The following is a 21,479-nucleotide window of genomic DNA, read 5'->3' as shown; positions in this document are numbered from 1 at the left end:
AAGAGTGGTGAGTCCCTCCATGTCACAGTGGCTTTTGCTTTTTGGCTGAAGGTTTTAAAGATCATCTTTCCTTGTGTAGTTTTCTTTGGAGATTCCATTGTTGGTCCTGTTGATTTTTTCTGGAACGTTTTACAGTCTCCATTTCTAATAACATCAGTTAAAGTAACTGTAGCCAGGTTTAATTCAGTCTCTGAGGTGGCTGTGATTCTCAAGCAGCTATTTTGCACTCTTGTTGACCTTAGGGATGTTGTTTTGTGACAGCAAAATGTTTTGAGGGCGTTTGAAGGTAACAAATATGGGGATGTTTAAGATTCTACACTTATTACTTGAATAACATTATTGTGATCATTGCATGTACGTGGATGTATTTGAGAATTTAATAACTTCTAATAACTTTTACTTTTAAAGCTATTGGGAATTAAAAAAATTAAAAAATAGGGAAAATTTTTGAAGCTGTAGCATTCTGGTTTTGTGGAGATAAACTTAAATGTTCTTGGTTAAAATGATACTAATTCACATAGTGAAAAATGATTACAAAGGCTTTTAGGCAACAAGGAGAATTTCTCTCTCTTTTCATACCATGAAACAGAAGGTTTTAATTCCTTTTCTTTACCTTGAGTTCAGCAATTGATTGGTAATCAGCATGCAATCTATGTTGAAACAATCTGTGGGTGAATTTATTTAGTTCAAATTTAGCTCCTTAGTAAATTGTTTCTATTGTTCTAGTTTTTATAATATGTGTAGCAATTTTGTTTGCTGATTGATAAAAGGTTTCTTGCATTCTTTATCACAGTTAGAAGAACATGAAACTGCTAAACTTAATAAAAGTTTTGTATCAGCCAGTTGTATATTTAAAAATATGAATTAATGAACATATTGGGCTTTAAGGCGGTGAGATGTTAAATTTCATTCCATGTGTAAATGTTTTTTAACTATTTTCTGCCCTTTATTTCTATTGATAAGAAAACAATTTACACTATTTTAAGAAAACTGATTCAAAAACAAACAAACAAAAAAACCCCTACAAATGTCAGAAGTAAAATTTATATTTTCTTGAAAATGTCAAATGCAGTGGTAGGAGTGAATAGTCAGTAAGGCTCCCAACACAAGGCACCCTTGGAAATATCCACTGCAATGGGACACTCAGGGCCAGCAACAAGCACTCCACAAGGCTGCTCTGCCACAGGACCCATTTTAAGCTCAGCTTTTCTCTGGACCACTTCACTTGGTTTCCCACCTCATCCTGCAGTCAAAACTTGCTGTCCTTGCAACCTTTCAGGGTGACCATAAATTAAAGAGGCCTCGGCTCCAGCACCCACAAGGGCCTGAACCGTTTGACAGGATCCATTTTTCCAGGGAATTCAAAGCTCCACCTGAGAAGCAGGGTCTTTTCTCACCCAGCCTTGTGCTGGAGCTTGGCCTCCATCTCACTCTGCTTTCAGTTCTTTCCATGGGTGCAACATCTGAAGCCCTGGCCCTGGGTGGAGCTCGGCATCCTGATCCCATCCCTGCTGGCCCCCGAACCACTGACTCAGCAATGGGGGGCCCTCCATTGCCAATGCACGGGCCCGTCGGGGCTCACGGGGGGAGCAGGAGGTCAAAGGCTCCATCCCTCCTGCTACAACCTTCCACCACTACAGCCAACAGAGCAGCCTCTCCAGCCCTGCCTCCCAAGGCATCCTGAACAAACCCAGCCCAACTCCACAGGACAAACTGCTCCCTGTCTGCCCAGTCCAGTCTAATCCCACAGGCTCCCAGGTCATGCAGAACAACTGCCCAGGAGATCAGAGACTCCAGTCCATCTCTTCCTAGCACAGGTTTGGGTGAGTTTGGCAAATAGACAAACTGAGGAATTACCCAATGTTTTCCCAGTTTAACCCCTGTCACACCAATCACCTGAACAGTGCCAGTCCTTAAGTCTCCTTCTCTTGTGTTAAGGACTGAGGAAGTTGGACCTGTGTCTGACCAGGACATGTGCAAACCAAATGCTGGGGACTGGAACACACACCTGGCGCTCCTGGAGCTCTTACAGTTATATTCCAGAGAAAACAGCCAATTGTACCATCCCTGCTCAGTTCTTAAGCCCAATCCCACACTTCTTTTGCAGTTGGAGCACCACTTTTATAACCCAATTACAGTCCATTAGAGAGCTCCACGTCTAGCAGGGACAGGTACACCTGGGATACTCTCAGGAATGCCTGAAGCCATTCCAGGGACCCTGCTTTGAGCTCCCCAGGGCCGGGCACCCAGAGGATCTCCCCGAATAATCCTTTCGGTGCACGCTGGAGTCCTCGGGGTGCCCCAGCCCGGGGGGCACCAACAGCACTGTCCCTCCAGGGGGGCCCAATTTGCTCCCAAAAGGGATTTCAAGAGTCCTTCTTTGGAACCCACCAACGTGTACGGGTAGGAAGCCACAAGAAGGCCTCATTTTTAAAGGCAGGGGGATCTTGCCAGTGTCCCAGACTGCTCCGGGGATCCGAGGCCCTTCCCGAGAAAATCTCGGTGCTGGCATGAAGGCCCAGAGATCCCTTGGAGCCACGGGAGAGCAGGCACAGAGTCCCTGCTGGGGGACCAATTCTGCTGCCTGAAAATAGCTCTTCAAAGAAGCCTCTAAGACTCAATTGGTGAGTGTTGGAAGCCAGGCATTCCTGTACACTGTGAGATATTTTAAGAGCTTACTGAGTGAAAAAACATATAGTTTTTACCAGGGACATCTGATCTCAAATAGACAGCTCCTTTCCCCTTTTAGTACAATATTATTTTCATAGTATCACTTAACAGCAAGTGCCCAGGAAGCCCAGACTGTGTTTTTCAGAACAGAAAATAAATAGAAGGAAGGAGCTTTGCACAAGCGTAACCTACTCCAGAACAGACCTGACTTTAGTTTTACTCTTTACGTTCAAATATAGCAGAAAACAAAAACTCCAGCAGGAGAGCTGGCACATTACCCATGGTATCCTGAAAGTCCACCTTATGAGGGCTGGAGGAAAATCGCAGTTTGAGTCCCTTGTGCCTGCAGATGCCTGGGGATCCTCTCCATCCACCTCGTGCTCTCCCAACAGCAGAAAGGGTGACCTCAGGGACACGGTGGCACTCGACATCCTGCTGAGAAAGCAAGGAAACCTTTAGCATAAAGGTGAGTTGGAATCTAAAACTTTCTTTCCTGGGAGCTTTGTGAAGCCTGCGACCAAAGACGGGGAAAATTTGCATCTCCTTTGGTGCAGGTGTCAACAGCAGCTGAGACTTTTTGCCTTTTTCAAACAACTGTGCCCTTTTTGGCTCCCTGGCAGCTCCAATGGCACCAGAACCCCCTTCCTGCACACACACGGGTGTCACACACAGGCACCCACACACCTTTTCTCCAGCCCACACGTGGCCAAGATTTCCTCACCCTGTACATCCCAAAGGGAGTATTTTTGCTAGAGAGTATTTTTGCTAGAGAGCACAGCAACCTCTCTGTTCTTGCAAACTGCCTCTCTGCAAAAAAGGAATCATTTTTCCTGGACACTTCCCCCACACTCAAGGTCTCTTAAAACTGCTGTCGTGCCACCAAACCTGCTCAGGGTCCCTCCCAGCTTCTGCCTGTCCTTGCATTTAAAGGCACGTGCATATTCTATCTTCCCACAGCAAAACCCAGCTCCTCACTGGCAGTATAAGCCCTGCTCTTACCTGGACAGACTCCCAGGCTCGGCACAGCTGTGGTTCACGGAGCAGCTTCCCCAGGCCCTTCTCTCTCCCAGCAGGAAGCACAACTCACCTCCACTCCGCCAGCACCAGGAGAAACCACGAGCCAGGCTGCAAATTGACACAGAACGAGCAAAAAGCATTAATGCAGCACCAAAAAACCAAGTTAAAGCAGTCTTTGCCTCGGAACCCTGCACAGGGAAAGGCTTTGGGATTCCGAGGCAAACCCTGAGACACCCAGAGAGCAACAGCCCCGCAGCCCAGCCACGGCTCCCCCCGGGCTCACCCGGCAGGTAAGGGGTTTACCCGGCCCCCGCTGCCCAACACAACGCGCCCCTAAACGCCCCCCAGCTCTCCCAGTCCATAAACACAGCGGACAAGGCGCTCTCACCTCCGCAGCCCGGGCAGCAGCGGGGCCGCACCCTCACCCCTCACACACAACCAGCCGCACCTGCCCCGCCCAACCTTATATAGCGCGGGCCGCAGCCGCTGCCCAATCAGCACTCGAGCGCCTCCGCCCAATCCCAGCCCGCCTGTCCCTGTGGCCCCGCCCCGCCCGCTCAGCTTGGGGATATTGGGAACTGACAAGAACCTGCTGTTGTGTGAGAAAACCTGGATATGGAATTGCACACGGTGATCTGAAGCCGGGGCGATTTTCTTGCCTTGCCAAGGCCCTGTGTTGCTCCCAGTCACAGGAAATCTCTGCTTCTCCGCCCATCCCCGGAGACAGGCGGCCCCTAAAATCTCTGGCAATCAGGAAGCACAGGCTGGAGGAGCTGGCAGGGCCCGGTGGCCGTGTGTGCTGCGTGACACCGTGTCCCGCAGCCCCATGGACCTGCACAGCAGGGACAGGTCCCGGCAGCGTTTCAGTGCCAAAGCCAAAGCTGGGGCTCAGGGACAGCTGGGGCACATGGCAGCTCTGGGAATCTCTGCCATGGATGTCTGAGCATTCCAGGACTGCCTGCTGGGCAAAGGAGCTTCTCTGCAGACCGTGGAACCAACAGGTCTCAGGGACTGTAAAAAGCCAGAACTGCCGCAGGACTGTAGAGGAATCTGGGTCAGAAGAGACAGTTAAAGGTCTCTAGGTCTGACCTCCTGCTCAGGCCACAGTCACCAATGGGATCGGACTGGGCTGCTTAGGAAGGGATCCAGTCATGTTTTGAAAAATTCCACGGATAGGGATACCACAACCTCCCTAGGCAACCCGTTCCATGAGCGACTGTCCTGATAAAATACCTCCCCTCCTATGCGGTTGGAAGCAACAGCTGGGCTGGCAGGAGCAGAACCTCTCTGCTGGGCCGTTCTCCAGCAGCCCAAATGCCCTTCACAGGGCTTGGTGCGGAGGCCTGGGCAGCTCGTTCCTCCAGCTTGGCATTTTAGGAGCTGTCCTTGCCCCATCACTGCCCAGTCCCTCTGGCGATGGTGCAGCTCCTCAGCTGGAGTGGCTCTGAGGGACCCCCGGCCACCTTTCCCAGCAGCTGAAGGAAGGGAGGGTCACCCCCCAAGCTGGGCTGCCTTTCTCTTGCTACCTTTTCCCCACCTTTACACTGCAGTGACAAGAGCTGCACTTTCCCAGGGAACGGGGCAGTGACAGGGGAGAGCAGCAGGCAGGAACCCCCTTCTTTTCTGCAGGCCAGTGACTGTGTGTGAAGGGACAGTGACTGGTACCAACTCCACCTCCCACTTCTTGTCACAGATCGATCTGAGGCACTTGTCAGGTCAATACTTGCTCTTTTCAGGAGCACCAGACTTGTGTTCAGTGTCCTCATTGTAGCCCACAAATCCCTCTAGGTGTTAAATCAGCCTCCCTGTCCTGATTCTTCTAATGAAGAATTAGCATTAGTGTCAAACCATGTTAATGAGATATACAAATTATCCTGGGAGTGCCTATGTTACAAGCTCAGTTTGGCTGTGTTGCTGTCCTGAAAAGTGAGGAACAGTGACTGTCAGTTCTCCTTATGCTGCTCTTAAACACCATCCCTACATTCCCAGGAGAACTCTGGAGGGAGAGAGAGAACATTTAAAACATGAAACCTTGGCATCACAATTGTTATTTCTAAGTATGTGTTTCTATCTGATACAGTTGTTGGGGTGATTACTCCGGAGAGTGTTTTGTACCTCAGGCAGTAAGTCTGGTGTATCAGCCTCCTCGTGAGCAGGAACCAGCACGTTCCCAAAAGGAATGTTCTGTCAGACTCTGTCAAACACAGCACGGAGGTGAGCAGGAGTGGTGCTTGTGCACAGCTGAAGTGAAGCACACTTGGATTCGGGCTGCTCTGGGAGATCTTTGTTGAGACGGGTATTTCTGCACAGCTTCTTGTGACATATCAAATTTAGAGATGAGCTGATAAAGAAAGTGACACTGTTCTGTCATCACTGAGCTTTTGAGGATTTCAAACCCATTACTATTAAATCCGGGGGCTCGTTCCTGGGGGTTTGTTCCTGGGGCTCGTTCCCGGATCCTGCCCGTGCCCGCTGCAGGTTCCAGCCGGTGCCGCCTCTCGCTCGGCGGGCGGGGTGCGGGTCCCACGGCCGCAGGACCGAGGTGTGACTGGGGCTTGGATGGGGACCGCTGCGGCCATAGCGGGGCTGGGATCCCACCAGGGAACGGGACACGGTCCCGCTCGGGCCGGGGGAGCCGGAGCTGTGCCGCGGCACGGGAGAGCGGTGCCCTCCGGTGGGCACGGCCGGTACTGCAGCCCCGGGGCGCGACCCTGCCCCGGTGCCGGAGCACCGAGGAGAGACTGACCTAAAGCGGGTGATGGACCCCAAACCAGGGGTGGGATGAGATGGTATGTGGTGTGTGGCCACAACCCCTTGTCCCTCCCGCAGTCCTCGGCCCTGTCGGTCAAGTCCTGCAGTGCGGACTCGCCGTTCCCGGTAGCTGGAGAGGGTTCCCATCCCCGGGTAGCCCCAACACCCCTAAATCTCCCATTCCACCACAGTGATCCTCAGATCTCAATTCAATCAGACAAGACTCGACACATAATGAGCGAAAATAGACATGAACTCTCCCATAAATGCATAAAGTTACTTTATTTTCAGTATACATTTAATTTTGAAAAATATAAATGCTAAAATATCTCATCATCTTCATCTTTTGATTCCATAAAAGTCACAATAGAAAGCTTCATAAAACTGTAAAATACTATAATGTTATAAGGAATTTCATGTTTTATATTACTGGAAAAAAAAATCACTTTAATAATATTTGAAATGTTTTCTGCTTTTTTCCTTTTTGTTCCACCATCCCGATCCACTTCATTTCATCCCAAGTTTTCATTCTCTCCTCCAAAGCAAATACAGACTTAGGAGAATTAAAAACAATAGTAAAAGTAGCTGAAAGTGCTGTTGATTCAAAATAAAAATACAAATACAAAGGTGTATCAGCAGGCCAGAGGCTGGTGGCCACCGTGTTCCCGGAGCTGGGACAAAGCTGGCTGTGGTTGGTGGCCATCACAGGTCCCACCGGGAGCTGGGACCTTGGATTTCCAAGGGGAAGGTCGTTGTTGACAGCCGACTGATCTCAGAGGGCTTTGGGTCAGCCTCCACACCTATTCCCTGAAGCGCCCACACAGGCTTTTCCTACGAAATACCCAATTTGGATTGAGCTGCTCCTCTTCAGGCCTTTTCCCATGTCTCTCCAGCCTTCTCAGAGGAGGTTTCAGCTGCGTTCCTGTGATACACAACACAACTTTCATGGAAACGGAAGCGAAGACCCCTCGAGAGTGAGCAGGGGATGTACGGAGGTGACGGCTCCTTCGTGGGAGCAGATGCTAAAATTTGGCATTTAAGGTCTCAGCACCATCAGAAAATCCTCTCGACTTCACCAACAGGAACTTTGGTTTCACAAGGACCAAGCGGCAGCACGTGCCCTTCCTCTGCGGTGGGGTTGTCTCCATCAGGGAATTCGCCTGGACAGCTCGGGGATTCTTTCTTCTTATTTTAATTTTTGGATGAAGCTTTTAGTGTGTTCCCTCATGTCCTGGTGAAGCCCAGTTTCCCAAAGGCTTGTTTAGATGCACACACCAGTATAAACACACTACAGAGAGAAAATCCTCTCCTGAGGTGATGCTTACTTGGTTCCACCCCAAAATCCTGGCCTGCTTGGTCCTGCTGCACTGCTGGGTCTGGGGCTGAGAAGCTGGGTAGCAAAGATTTCGGGTAAATTCCACAGCTGACGGTGTGGGATGCAGGAGGATGCGGATCACATCCCGTCTCCTTCACAGCAAAGATTACTCATAAAAAATAAAACCCATAAAACCAACATAACCCTTAAAAAAGCCAGATGCTTCGGAGCAGAAGGTGTTAATGGAACCGATCCAGCCCTGTGCCATGTCCTGGAGATTGTGGTGTGGTGGGTTTGTTTTTTTGTAAAAATCACATTATATATGGTACAATACATTTTTTACAGAAAGCCTGGCATCTAAAAATAAGAGGTAGAACTACTCATAACTATACGTTTCCTGCTGCAGGAAAAAAATTCATTTTTCTTTACAGTAATTAAAAAAAGGTTAAAAAAATTGACAAAAAAAAAAGAAGTCATAGGTTAGGCCCCCATAATTTAAACAAAATAATCTAGGAAAATAACACTCTTCCATGTACCTGACGGATTAAGTCCATTAAAGTGTTTCTTTAAAAAAAAATTGCATAGGAAAGGGACATTTCCAAACATGCTACAGCAATGGCAACGGTCTGTCTGTGCTGGGAGTGAAGTACCTTCTCCTTTTAACTACAGGTGAGAGCGTGAGGGTTAGCAGCACGTTCCAGCATCCCCGAGCAGTGGGAGCAGACACGGAATCAGCCTGGAGGTCAGCTTTGTTCTGCCAGACAAGCGACGGGTGCACGATCACCACGGCGCCTCTGGCACTTCCCACAGGTACCACGTGACATCCTTAACTGCTCCTGCCCTCGTTGCAACGGGAGACACTTTGGAGAAGGCAATCCGAGTCCTGGTGTCGGCGTGGGGGGGCCCGGAGGGACCTGGGGGGCATGGGCAGAGGGGTGGCTCATTTACCTTTGCCAGCGGGGAGCAGGGAGCTTTTTAATATTTGGCTAGTGACAAAATAAATTCCATAGAAGATTGGACAGACAGACAAATTACAAAGTAGTTTCTGTTCCCTTGCTCCTCCAGAAATAACCATTGTCTTCAGGCTCAAGTTCTATTCTAATTTGAGGCACAACTTTTACTGGAGTTCGTGGAGGGCTGCGAAGAAGAAGGAAGACAAGGTCAGTGTGGGACAAACTCTGCACAGTTGAATTTAAGATAAGCTCCACACATCACATAAGGCAGTCTGAATGAGTTGCTCTGAACAATGCCCATGGCAGGAGACAAAATCACCCATTTCACTGACTGAGGAGCTCCAAGTGTCCAGCACTTTGTGCCTCATAGAATCCCAGAACGGTTGGGGTTGGAAGGGACCTTAAAGATCATCCAGTTCCAAGTGCCTGCCATGGGCAGGGACACCTTCCACTAGGCCAGGTCGCTCCAAGCCCTGTCCAGCCTGGCCTTGACCACTTCTGGGGATGGGACATCTTGGTCATTCACCCCGTGCTGTGGCAACACTCCTAAACTGCCATTGAAATAATCCAGATATCGCCACTGGGTTGAATTTCAGACTCTCTCTAACACCTGGAAGCACAAACACATCTTTGGCATTTCAGAGGACTATCCTTGCCTTGGTCCAGATCCAACTCCTGGTGCTGGGAAGTCCCACGTGGCCCCAAGGGACTGAACTCTGAGGAACTGTTACTTAACTCCTCCTTGCTGCAATTTAAGGTTATTATGTACTCTATTTTCCACCACAGATATGGGAAAATGGATTATTTCCCCTTAGCACTGCCCCTCTTGACTCCTCCCAGGGGGAGTCTTTCTCTCTTTCTCCTGGTCTGGCTCCCAAACCAGTCCTCAGTGCTGCAGCCAGGGTCTATCCAAGGCCAGTGAAGCCTTCACATCTCCCACAGGTTCTCCACTTCCCATCCCAAGCACTGCGAGGGCTGGAATAATTATGGAATCAACTTGTTCATAATCACTTCAGGATGCTGCAATCCAAGGTGGGGAATGTTCTCCAAGTGCTTTTTTTCAAGAATTCCCTACAGCAAACTTTGGGTGTGCTGAGGGGGAGCAGAGATACTTTTCTGGGATGATTCCAAAGCACATTTTCCAGGTGCTTACCTTGGCATGGCGTGTGATTGAAGGAAAGGAATTGTATCAGCAAGACGTGTGGCGTTCAAGGAATGTTGGTGATTTTTCTCCTGAGGGGAGGAAGAAAGCCTGGGCTGTCATTGCTGCAGCACTGATGGCTCCTCCAGCCCTGCCTCAGTTTCTCCAACCCTCATCCATTGGCAAAGCTCTTTTCCTGCTGCCTGTCAGATGGATTCACTTCACTCCTCTCTCTCTCTCTCTCTCTCTCTCTCCTCCAAGATAAAAATCCTTGCGGTGCCAACAGGCCCAGTTTCCCAGGAGTTTGCCCACTTTTAGGGCTGGACACTTACCTTGGATCTACTCCTCTCAGTTACCCTGTGCTCCCACTGTCACACCCACATTCCTTGGGAGAAATAGGGTGGCTTGTTGCCTGGACTGGCTTCTCTCTCCTGACCCTGTGTTATTTCTCTGGGAATAACAGCCCTATTCCTCTTGCTGGAGGAAAGCTGATGTTAGTGGTATTATTAGGAATATACTTTGGATCGCAGAGCACAGTTATATCCAAGGACAACACCAAGTGGTACTGAATTCTGGCTGTTTTTTCTGTTCCAATGGCCTGATAGGTTTAATTTTTTTTCGCATTATTTCTAATTAAAAACCAACAAATCAAATACTTGATTACAGAAATGTACCGATACACAAACCAACTACAGCTTGGCTCATGGGTGATTTACCCTGTGCCATCTCCAAGGGCATTCCAACATGGCAGAATTAACTTTTCCCTAACTGTTGTAGCCATAAAAATGTTAAAAACAGGGCATCTGATCCTAAAATCCTGTGGAACAATATTTAGGATGCAATTTGCTTTTAGCATATCAGAGTGTTTTCACAGAATGAGGAGGATGTGTTGTTGCCTGAGGCTGATTTTGGATTGTTTGCTGATATCAGCAAAACACTGACGATATCTAAATAACCAGGAAAATGTCTCTTTTCCATTACTTTTGTTTTATAATCCCCAATCTCTAAGTGCTTCTGTATCTAAAACCCACAGAGCAATGCTCCGTGTTGCCCAAGGCCTCTCTATGCCACCAAAAGGAAAGGGACTTGGGTTCCAGCTCTTAAACCCTAAGGATAATTTAAGGATTTATCATCTAAGGGTTTAGGTCCTACCCCCAGGTCTGCCAGTCTGGCAGCAGCACTAATTTATTACTCTAATTTGTATTTCTCCCCTCCCATCTCACAACAAAACAGCATATGACACCCTTAGTATACTAAAAAGTCAGCCCAAAGGCAAAAAAGCCAAGGTCAGCTGTGATTCCTCACTTAAAAGAGGAAAATGTTAAGTGGGAATGACTGAAAATAAAGATTACAATCAGCAATTATGGATATTAACATGAGAAATTAAAACCAAGAGAAGAGCACAAAAGCAAATCACCTAAGAAGGGAAATAAGTTAATGACCAACTGATCCCTGCCTGGGCAGCTTAATGACACAAATAATTAATTACTCTGTTAAGTGCTGATTTTTTTTGCAACTGCTTGGCACCTAAGGGAACAAACAGTGACAAGGACAGAGCTGCAAATCCAGAACACCAGGCTCAGAGGAAAAAAATAAATCCCACCATCAGCAGGTTAACACCAAGGGGGAGAGGGAGAGAGGAGAGGAGAGAGTGGGTGGCCAGGAGACCTGTCAGGAGCTGGAGAAAAGCACTTAAGCTGGAGGCACCAGAAAGAACAACATTGATTTTGTAACCAGCAAAGGAAAAAAAAAAAACAAAACAAAAAGCTCACAAAAGCAAAATCTGTCATAAAGCAGAGGCCTGGAAATTAAAAAAGAGAGGAAAAAAAACAGAACAAGAAAAAGTACTTCTCAAGTAAAAGGAAAGATTAAAAAATAAAAAAAAAATCACTCTAAATATATATATATATTTGTAGTGCAAGTCAGAGTCAAGCAGGCATGCAAGAGGTTAGTTCTACTCACTGTCGGCAGGTTTGCTATCACTTAGGAAAGGTTCCTGCTCCATGATGTCCATTGGGATTTTAATACTTGGGACTTTTTCTGAGTAGGGGCAGTCAGACTGTGAAAGAAACGTGTAAAAGGTCTTAGAACATTCCCACTGCTCTCTCTCTTATCGTCTCCCACACATTAAAATTATCCTTCACATAGTTTCTGTAGGAACGGGGAAAAGAAAAGAAGGAAAAAGAGAAAAGCATCGTCCAGCTTAGTTTTAGTTGCCTGGTGGATTCCACTGGTTCCCCACTGCACCCCACTTCCCCTTGTCCTTCACACTCCAAAAGTCAAACAGACTGAAAGGATAATCTTGTGGAATTGCAAATTAACATAAATCTTCCCCTTTCCCACCCCACCAGCTTTTAAGACACCATCCCATTCTGCTTGGAGTCGGCTGCAGGAAATACAGACAGAAAACGGATCTGTGGGCAGACATAGCAGGGCACTGACTGCTGGGAAAGCTCATCCAAACCTTTTATCCTAGTGGGATTTCTGTAAAACCCCTTAATTGTTCCCAGTTGCTCTACGAGGGCAGAGGTTCCATATGCTGGGCTGGCTCAGCAACCCCTCTTTAATTTGGGTAAAACCCAGCCTCAGTTACACCTCTAGTTCATCAATTCCAGGACCCTCGGAAGGATTCAGTATCCCTGGCCTGGCAGGAGAAACAGCAACCAGGTCAGGAAGAGGCAAAGGGAAAAGCTGGGGTACCAGCAGGGCTTACAGCCCACTGCCTTCTATCACCCACCTGCTAATGCTTAGCAGACGGTACTTGGAATTATTCTGCTTTTTTAAAAATAAAGGGAACTTCTCATAGCCAAGGAAAGGCTGATATTGCCTAACTTGGCAAAGGCAGGAAGGTGGGATTTGCAAGAAACATTGGGACATCTTTGTTCCTGAAGAGAACCAGACCCACAATGCCAGGGTGGAGGGAGGAGACCTTCCAGTCAGGGCAGGAAAACACTAGGGAGGCCAGAGAATTGCTCTCCTTGGATTATTATTCTTATTTTAAATTATTTTTTAACATAACTGACATCCAGTGCCTCATTTCATACTCCCAACAGCAAGATGTTTCCTTGGGACTATTTTTATGAGGCTGAGGGACAAGCATAACTCAAATAAAGCATTAGCAACGCCTAGCAGTTCCCTTGGCTGAACTCAGACCCGTGAACTGCCCCCCAAATCCCACAGGATTAACCCTGGGGGTGGATATTTCTGGAAGGGAAAGAAGGAAAGTAATCCAACCAGTAATGCCCAGAGCTCTACGTTCAGGAAGCTGGTAAAAGCAAGCGCTGAAAAAAACCCAACAAGAGTTAAGAACCAACATTTTGCATAAAATCTCTTACTCACTAGATTAATTACTGTACCTGGAATTCAGGAAAAGCCTGGGAAGAGAGGAGATAGCTTAAAACATACAGGACAGAGGGGAGCCATGGCTGGAGCTGCTGGATGCACACCAGTCAAGAGGAGGGGATGGAATCAAACCTTTGCTGATTACTCAGCAGGGCCTCTTTTAATCTCATTTTGGTTTGCACAAATTTAGGTGCTGAAGGAAACCCTCACCCTGGGAACTGGAGGAATGATGGGACAGGGGAGCTTGCTGTCTGAAGTAAGAGCCAATCCTCCCAGCTGTTTTTCCTGCCGTGCCAAAATGGGATTCTTTTCCAGCTTCAGGGGACCTTACCTCTCCCTACATCCCAGGGAAAGCCCTTCTTCATGGACCCTGGGTGGATACACGAGCAGAAGTGGTGATGTCGTGCTTTGGACTCCCCGTGGAGTGTGTTTAGCACTTCAGTATAAATTTAAAGGATTTGAGTTAGACCTGAGCAGGATAACATTAACATTTGAAGGCACCAGGACTATATTTCTTCTTCTGATATATACAGTAAAAAACAGAAGAGTCAAAGGCACGTGGGTCTGGTCTAGTCAGGTCACTTTTTGCTATTTCAGGATATGCTGCAACCTGAGGTAGGACCAGAGTGTACAGCAGAGGGCACAGATGCTCAGGAAATATTTAGATGATGAGTATTACCAACAGAAAGCAGTCACATCTTTTTTTGTGCTTTCAAAAAAAAAGAGCCATTACAAAAATAAAAAAATAATAATAATTTTTAAAAAATAATAAAAAAAGAAAACCAGAAGGACCAAAGGTGCTGGTGAAAAGCATTCTCCTCCTAAAATGTAAGGGACAACGACAGGGAGAAAGGCAGAGGAGGGAAGCTGGAGGAGGCAGGGTGATGAGAGGCATTCTAGCAAGGGGCATGACATCCCAGCAGGTACCTACTGCTCTTGGCAAGTGTGATCTCATTCCTGGCAATGCACAAACCACCCCACCACAGGTTGGAAAAGGGAAGGCAACGTAGGAAAGAAGTTTTCTTTGCGATCCGTTTGCTGCAGCAGCAAAAGACTGAGCTGTCAGCTCCAAGAGAGCACTGGGCAGGGGCACAGACTGTGCCCGAGGTTAGATAGCTAGGAAGGAGGAATGTGACAAGAGCAGAAAGCTCCTTACATCATCATTGTCACTATCCATACTGCCCTTCTTCTTTTTCTTCTTCTTCTCGTCCTCTTTTTTCTTCTTGTCCTTTTCTGGAATGACGTCGTCAAGAAAGCTTAAGTCATGCTGGGAGAAGAGGTAGTCCATGGCTTTTCTGACTGCTACCAGGGCCAGGATCTGCAAAGGCAGAGAGGGATTCCCAGTCACATTTTACCTTTCACTGGGAACACTTTCCTCTCAATGCTGCTTCTAAGCCACTTGAATTCTGGCTGCAAATGAACATACAGATAAGGTGGTGAACACCTGGGACACATCTGTCGACTGCAAAGGCTGAGCTGTGACTGCTTCACATCAGAATAAACAATGGACACAAAACAGTACCATAGTCACTCAATACTCCTGTATTATAAATAATAAAGAGACAAAAAATGAGTGTTTTCATTTACTTTTGGATGTAGGTTTGCAGGGCAGTCTGAGTTTTATTACTGGCCTTATTTCTCACCACTTCCCCAGATGCAGGGGCTGTTTAGAAATCAGACAAGGGCCAATCTGTGCCCCCAGAGTTTGCAGAATAAAGTTTACTCAAATTATGGCTGCAGGGAACTGGAGGAAAAGCTTGTTCTGTGCAACCCTGCAATCGAAGGCACTGGGAAAAAAGGAAGGGACGTGTCTCAAATGGGTGTTTACATGGATGCTGGGTCTGACACGTCCATCAGATCCCACACAGGTTTTGCCAAGGGGCACACGGACAGGCTGGAAGCTGTAGCCCATTCCCAACAGGCTGCCTTCAAGGAAAAGTTTGTGCCAAGCAATGGTGATCAACAGCACAAACAATTCCCAGGAAAAGATCTCAAGCTTTGACTTGCATAACTTAAGACACGATTACAGACGTGAGGAATTACTCAGGGGGTGGAAAGATGCCACGCAGACACCCGTGATCATCCCACTATGAATTACTGCCGTGTTGAAATGCCTTTCCTCCAAATAAACAGAGAGTTGGCTACTGTCTGGATCCTCACAAATTGGGAGTTCACAGTAATTTAGTTCCTGAGTGCAGGTAAGTGAGGTTTTGCCACCAGATTCAGCTCCATCAGAGCTGTGGCTGTGCCTTCCCTGAGTTTGCACTATTAAAACAAAGTCTAGCAGACTTGGGGTTCACTCAGATTCTATTATGGGCAAAGAGATTTTAGATTCAGCTTCCAACACAGACATGGAAAAGTGATGGAACTGAAAGAGTGGGAACTGCTGATTTTTAACGCTTTTTACAGAAGCATGTGTCCCAGAGGGAACATTTGGAGGATTTTTTTACTTGCATCATCTTTTCTCATTTCACCAGCTTGTCCTCGATCTGGGTTCTGCCCTCCCTCCTTCTGCCCCTTAAATAAGCACTGCAAGGACCTGCCCCCACAACTGAGATTTTACTTGTCCATAAACCTGAAATCAGGTGACCTGGGGGGTCCAAATTTACTCAGGAGTTTCATAAAGCTTTGCCTTTGCAGCAGTCTGACCTATCTCCAAGCCAGAGGGAGCCTGTGTCTGTAGCTCCAGTAATGATCTGAATAATCACCCTCTGATATGAAACAACATTAGGGCCTTTTTACTCAAGTTCAAGGAAAAGAGACATTCCTTTTTTTCCTCTAATCCTTTCCCTCCCTCTGGCACCCCTCTTAGCACTGAGTCTCCTTCTTGGTTTTGTCAATTTGTGCTATTTAAAAGCCAGGGAGACATTTTGTATCCGGTAATTAGCGTGGACTAAAACAGGAAAACTGCTCCTCTCCCTGGTTCATGCAGCTCAAGGAGAAACCATGGCAAATCTAACCTTGGCAGCCAGGAACGGTCAACACTAACTACACCTTTCTGGGAAAAAATTAACTTTCCAGGCTCGTTTTCCTCCAGAGGATTTATGTAAAGGCAGGCACAGCCACATTGACCCCATGCAGTCCTACACCAGACCCATGAGCAGAGCCCTGAGCCAGGCATTTGGCAGGGAGAGGTTGTATTTACCCATTTATGGGAGGGAATGACTGCGGAAGGTGCAGGCTGTGAAAGGGAGGGATGTGAGGGAGAAGGGAGGGAGGGAGAGATGTGATGGAGGGCGTCACCTACCATGACAGGGAATATGATAGCAGCCACGGTGGATTTGAGGATCCAGAGGAGGGCCAGGCACACCACCTGCAGGAAGGTGAAGAGGTGGACCCTGCGCAGAGGGACGTGGCGCAGGTAGATAAAGTCAGGCTGATGTTTTAGAGGCATCAAGAGCAGCTTTAGACGATCCATGAACTGCAAAAGAAAAGAAAGGGACAGTGAAATGAAATGCACGATGCACAAAAAAGAGAGAAAACAAGACGAATGCCCAAACCAGGGTCAGCATCACACTCTGGGGCACTTCTGCTGCCCTCCCCTGCCCCAGTCCTGCCAAGGAAAGACATTCAGCATTTAGGAACAGTGCTTTTCTTTTCCCCAAATAAATCAGGAGCAGAGGTCAGCAGAGGCGAGGGCAGACACCACACTGCCAGAGAACAGAGCGGCACCTCGCTGAAGAGCGAGGAAGACGGGCAGCTTTCCCAGTAGTGCCCCTTTGCCCTGTGCTGGACCGGATGGACTTGGAGCTAAACCAAAATGGGGATTTCTCATGCAGTGAAAAACACATTTGACTGGGGGGAAAACAATCTGCCCAGTTCCCTGACTACCTGGACCAGGAGCAGGGGAAATCCCCTCCGGGAGAGCCAGCCCCAGGGCCAACAGGACAATCCCCTTGTTGTCCCCTGCCCAAGGTGGGCTCACTGCCCACTGCCAGGACCAGACGGATCCTGCACCAGTGAATGGAACCTGGGGCTGTTTTGCAGAACCCCCGAGGGAATTCTCCTGGAGCTCACAGAACAGGCAGTCCCTTCCCCTTAGGGCACAACCCAGCAATAAAAGAAAGGCCATATTTAACAGGGTGCCAGAAAGCAACAAAACCACTTCCAGCTTCCTTGGGCCAGCTACAGGCGCTGGCCATGAGAACGGCTCCTTACATAAGATTTCCTCAACGACAAAGAGAGGGGCTTGGCTTCCCCTCCCCAGAGAACAATGTTCCCGCTCGTTAGCATTGCAGAATAACCCCACTGCCATAAATCATCCTCCTTGTTTGCCTTCAGTCTGTGGCAGAGGACCCAAACCACCCTGGGAGCGAGCCTGAGCTGGGGAGGAAGCCTGTGGAATCCTGGAACGGTCTGGGTTGGAAGGAATCTTAAGGACCATCTTGTTTCAATCCCCCTGCCACAGGCAGGAACACCTTCCACTAGACCAGGTTGCTCCAAGGCCCAGGATGGACCTGGGTCTTCACAAAGCACTCCCTGGCACAGACAGTGCCCGGACTTGGCCACTCTCCCTCGGTCTTCACCTCAGGACACCCAGGTTGTGCAATGGTTGTGACAGCTGCCACCCTCCCTGGGTTTCTTGGGAAGGAAGATGAGGCAGTGAAGGAGAAGTGAAAAGCTGGAGGGCTGTGGGAGGGCCCCTGTGCTGGTTAATGACTGCTACCTTCTCCGTGATGTTGGAGGGACTCACCTGCACGCCGTTGAGGGACGCGACACCCATGTAGAGGAAGACACCATAGAGCACAGGCATGGGAATGAACTGCGGGAGGAAGAGCAGGAGAAACCGGGTGAACAACTCTCCCTGTACACAGTGCGCTGCCAACACGTGGTGGGATGTCAGTCCCAGCCTGTGATCAACTCAAACTGCATCTATGAGTGGACAACACAGAGGAATAAAGCCATATAAATAATCAAGCAAAGCAAAGCCAAATAAATAGATCCTTCTGCTGTGTTCTGAGAGACAACAAGGACATTTGTGCAATCACACTCCCCCACTTGACCAGGACTTGGACGTCTCGCCAAGAACAACAGGGAATGACGGCAGTCAGTCAGCGAGTTAAGGAGGAGGTGGGGAAACGTGCTCCAATGAGCTGCAAACTGCCTTTCACCTCTGGCTTTGTGATGAGACTGGAAGCAGAAGGCAGAGAAGGCAGAGTGATCCTGTGGTTTGAAGTATATCCTGTTTTCCCAGGTAGCAAGTGACAGGACAAGTGGAAATGTTGCGCCAGGGGAGGTTTAGACTGGATATTAGGAGAAATCTCTTCATGGAAAGGGTTGTGAAGTGGTGGAGTCAGCATTCCTGGAGGAATTTAAAAGCTGTGTAGACGAGGCACCTGGGGACAGGGTTTAATGGTGGGCTTGGCAGTGCTGGTTGGACTGGGTGATCTTGGAGGGCTTTTCCAACTGAAACAATCCTGTGATTCCACATCCGGGTCAGTAAGTCATACAAATCTGTGCAGAAAGGCTCTTCTCTGGAGCCCCACCTCAGCGATGACAGTCATGCCAACCCAATCTCTGCCCGCTCCATCTCTCACACACATTAATCCCTAACTAATCCCAAATACAGGACTGAGAGTTCCCTTCTTCACTGCCAGGATCTGTCCTTTCAAACATCACTTTCTGCTCCCTCGAGTGCTAAGTGCCGCCCATTCCTCCATCCTCCACTTCCTGTGGGAGTGAGGAACATCACACACGCTCCTCAGAACGAGTCTCTGTCCCCCCCAGCAGAACTGTGCAGCCAGCCTGGTGTGACAGGAACGGGGATGCTTGGAACAAACCACAGGCAGGAGCTGAATAACGGCCTTTGTGGGATTTACTGGAGCCCAAGGGGGATGGAACAAGCTCCAAGGGACAGCCCTCATGCAGTGCCGGGTGGCTGCCACTGAACGGCAGCCACAGCACAGCCACAGCATGTGCTGTTCCCAGAACTCCTGTGCTGGGAACACTCCCCTTCCAACCTCTGCACAGAGCTCATGAAAGAGGCAAATAACAGGGCAGCTATCCAGTGTTTTAGCGTATTCCCCACCACCTTATTCATCTGTTTCCTACAAGCATTTCCCTGGGGGCACATGAGCATCAAAGTCACCTGGTCACGTGCCATTCAAAGTTCTCCTGCCTACATTTTTCCTTCCTTCCCGAGTCTTATTCCCTATCAGCTCCTGCACACTTCTTGCTTGCTAACTCATCCTTCTCTTGGATTTATTTCCTTCCTCTGGAGAGCCGTGTTGATAATGCCCATTAAAAGACAAATGTTTTCTCCACAGTGGGGATCTGCCATCACCACTGTGGGTGGGGTGGGGACCCAGTGTGTGGTTCACAAAGCTGTGGGTGACCCCAGGATTCAAAGCCCTCACTGGATCTGAGGGATGAGACAAGACAAGACAACATCTCCAGAAATCAGAGTTCAGCTTTCTAGCTCATTTCCACTGCTCTCCTCCCCTTTTTCTTATTTCTGTTGGGTTTTTTTAAAAATAGAAAAATGCCCAGATATTATTTCTCCATTCCACAATGATTAATCCCGTAGATCCTCCCGAGGTGAAACCTCAGGACATTATCCTGCAGAGCAGCAAGCGGTGCTGTCATTTTGGAAGACTTTATCTTGGCAAAGTCTTCCCCAATGATGGGGTTGCTGGCTTCAGCACTCCGACCAAACCTGCTGTGGGCCAAGGGGATTAAAACTGTATTTATAGGAAAGTGCCTGTCACTCTCTCAGCAGGGCCGAGGATGTTTCTGTGGAGATCTGCCACAGTTGAGCAGAAACACCAGTGACATCCAAAACCAGCACAATCACCACAAAACCCCCAGAAAACAAAGCTGGGATTATTCCATGCATTGCCTGGTTTATTGAATTTGGGATCGTCAGCGTTCAACTCGCCGCTGGCAGAAGACTGAAATGTTCTGCAATGCATTTAGCAGAGCAGCTCCCTCCAGCAGGACCCTGCCACTGGAATTTGCTAAAGGTCCTGAAATGCTGCCAGGTCCTTCCCGCTGGCACGTGGGCCAGGAGCGTGCCTATTTATCCTCAGGCGTCCTCCCGCGAGGATCTTCCCCACACGCTGTCTTAGGGGAAGCACAGCAAAGAACTAATGACTGAAGCAATAACAGGGGAAATAATAGACCCCAGTGGAACAGAGGAAGAGGGATCTTGCAGGGAAAGGTCACATGGACTAACAAACAGGATTATCACAATCAGGCATTAAATTAAGGGCACGGAAGTGCCTGTTTGTGCAGAGGCGGAAACTGTTACCAAGACATCAAAATTCGAGCCGTACAAACAACCTTAGAAATGAAGAAGAGAAACACGCTGGCTTTGGAAAGCCACTGTCTCCACTCTCTCCACAGGCAGCATTGCTGCTCCCTGCCTGCCTCCTCCCCTCAGGCTCACATCTCACTGTGCCTCGCAGCCCCTGTGGTTTCCAAAAACTCCTCTGCCTCCTCCAGAAATGCTCCTCCAGACACCCATCTGCTCCATCTTGGAGTTATAATGCATGGTGCCACTGATTTGACATGTTCTGCTTCTACCATCGGCCTTGGGATCCATGAAGACGGACACCTGCAGCTGACATTTCCCATTGGACTGCATGTCTGTGCTTGGCACTGCTTCCATCACCATTCCCAGAGTAGGCTGTGTCCTCCACAAGACAGGGATAAGCAGGTTTTCCAGTTCCCTTCTACAATCTGATGATCCACTAAGGATGCATTTCTCTGTGGCTACGTGCCAAAACATTTCTGGTCTTGGAAAATAGCAACCTACCTAGATCCACAAGCAGCACATCTGTCCAGAGTCTTGGCTAAACTCACAGGAAAAAAAGATTCAGGGGATGAAGGAATGCCATTTAATTACACTATTTCCTCCAGAAACATGTTTTCCATACTCTTGAGCTTTATCCGTGATTCGTTTTCCATAAAATGCAGGCATGGCAAAGGTACAAAAGGAATCATAAAAGAAAAGGAAACTTAACTTTATGCAAACACAGAAGAATAATCTTAAAATGAAAAAAAATCACAGTGCCCAAGATTCCCAGCCCTGAACTTCGTCACTATTCCAGCACACTACAACCATGGTGGGTTTGCCTTCCAGAAGGTTTGGATTTAAGCTTCCAAAAAACTGTAAACCATCCTTACCTTCAGGATGGGAGCCATGAAGACAGACACCCCAGTCAGGATGAAAACAATGACTCCAGTGACTCTCTGCTCCCTGAAACAACATCACTGGGTGAGGAGCATAGCTTTGGTTTTATATTCTGAGTACGCAACATAAAGCCCAAAAACTCACTTTTGCAGCCAT

At 48.2% G+C, this 21,479-nt stretch overlaps 1 protein-coding gene and 1 long non-coding RNA gene across 10 annotated transcripts in view; both read right to left on the bottom strand.

The window, feature by feature from the left end:
* Positions 1–2,879: 2,879 nt before the first annotated feature.
* LOC113974953 lies at positions 2,880–4,170 on the bottom strand. 3 transcript variants are annotated; one of them, XR_003536709.1, is made up of 3 exons: positions 3,991–4,161; positions 3,670–3,795; positions 2,880–3,105 (listed from the first exon to the last, which is right to left on the bottom strand). It is a non-coding gene; the product is annotated as an uncharacterized LOC113974953 (long non-coding RNA). The 3 variants fall into 3 exon arrangements; XR_003536711.1 differs by having other exon boundaries at positions 4,054–4,157; XR_003536710.1 differs by having other exon boundaries at positions 2,881–3,105; positions 4,076–4,170.
* A 2,526-nt stretch (positions 4,171–6,696) lies between these two features.
* The window catches only part of SLC4A4 (solute carrier family 4 member 4), a 139,838-nt gene continuing 125,055 nt past the window's right edge, over positions 6,697–21,479 (bottom strand). For all 7 annotated transcript variants that reach the window (XM_027698542.1, XM_027698545.1, XM_027698539.1 and 4 more), the window contains 7 exons: positions 21,317–21,389; positions 17,883–17,951; positions 16,437–16,610; positions 14,346–14,507; positions 11,810–11,906; positions 9,860–9,939; positions 6,697–8,890 (listed from right to left, as the gene is read on the bottom strand). In XM_027698542.1, the coding sequence (XP_027554343.1) occupies positions 9,896–9,939; positions 11,810–11,906; positions 14,346–14,507; positions 16,437–16,610; positions 17,883–17,951; positions 21,317–21,389 (619 nt within the window). In that variant the 3' untranslated portion in view covers positions 6,697–8,890; positions 9,860–9,895. The remainder of the gene's footprint in view (positions 8,891–9,859; positions 9,940–11,809; positions 11,907–14,345; positions 14,508–16,436; positions 16,611–17,882; positions 17,952–21,316; positions 21,390–21,479) is intronic.

Source organism: Neopelma chrysocephalum, unplaced genomic scaffold, assembly GCF_003984885.1.
Source record: "Neopelma chrysocephalum unplaced genomic scaffold, ASM398488v2 Primary Assembly neopelma1_128, whole genome shotgun sequence".
Taxonomy (NCBI): domain Eukaryota; kingdom Metazoa; phylum Chordata; class Aves; order Passeriformes; family Pipridae; genus Neopelma; species Neopelma chrysocephalum.
The sequence above is the reverse complement of the archived record's forward strand: the minus strand, read 5'-3'. Positions and strand labels throughout refer to the sequence as shown.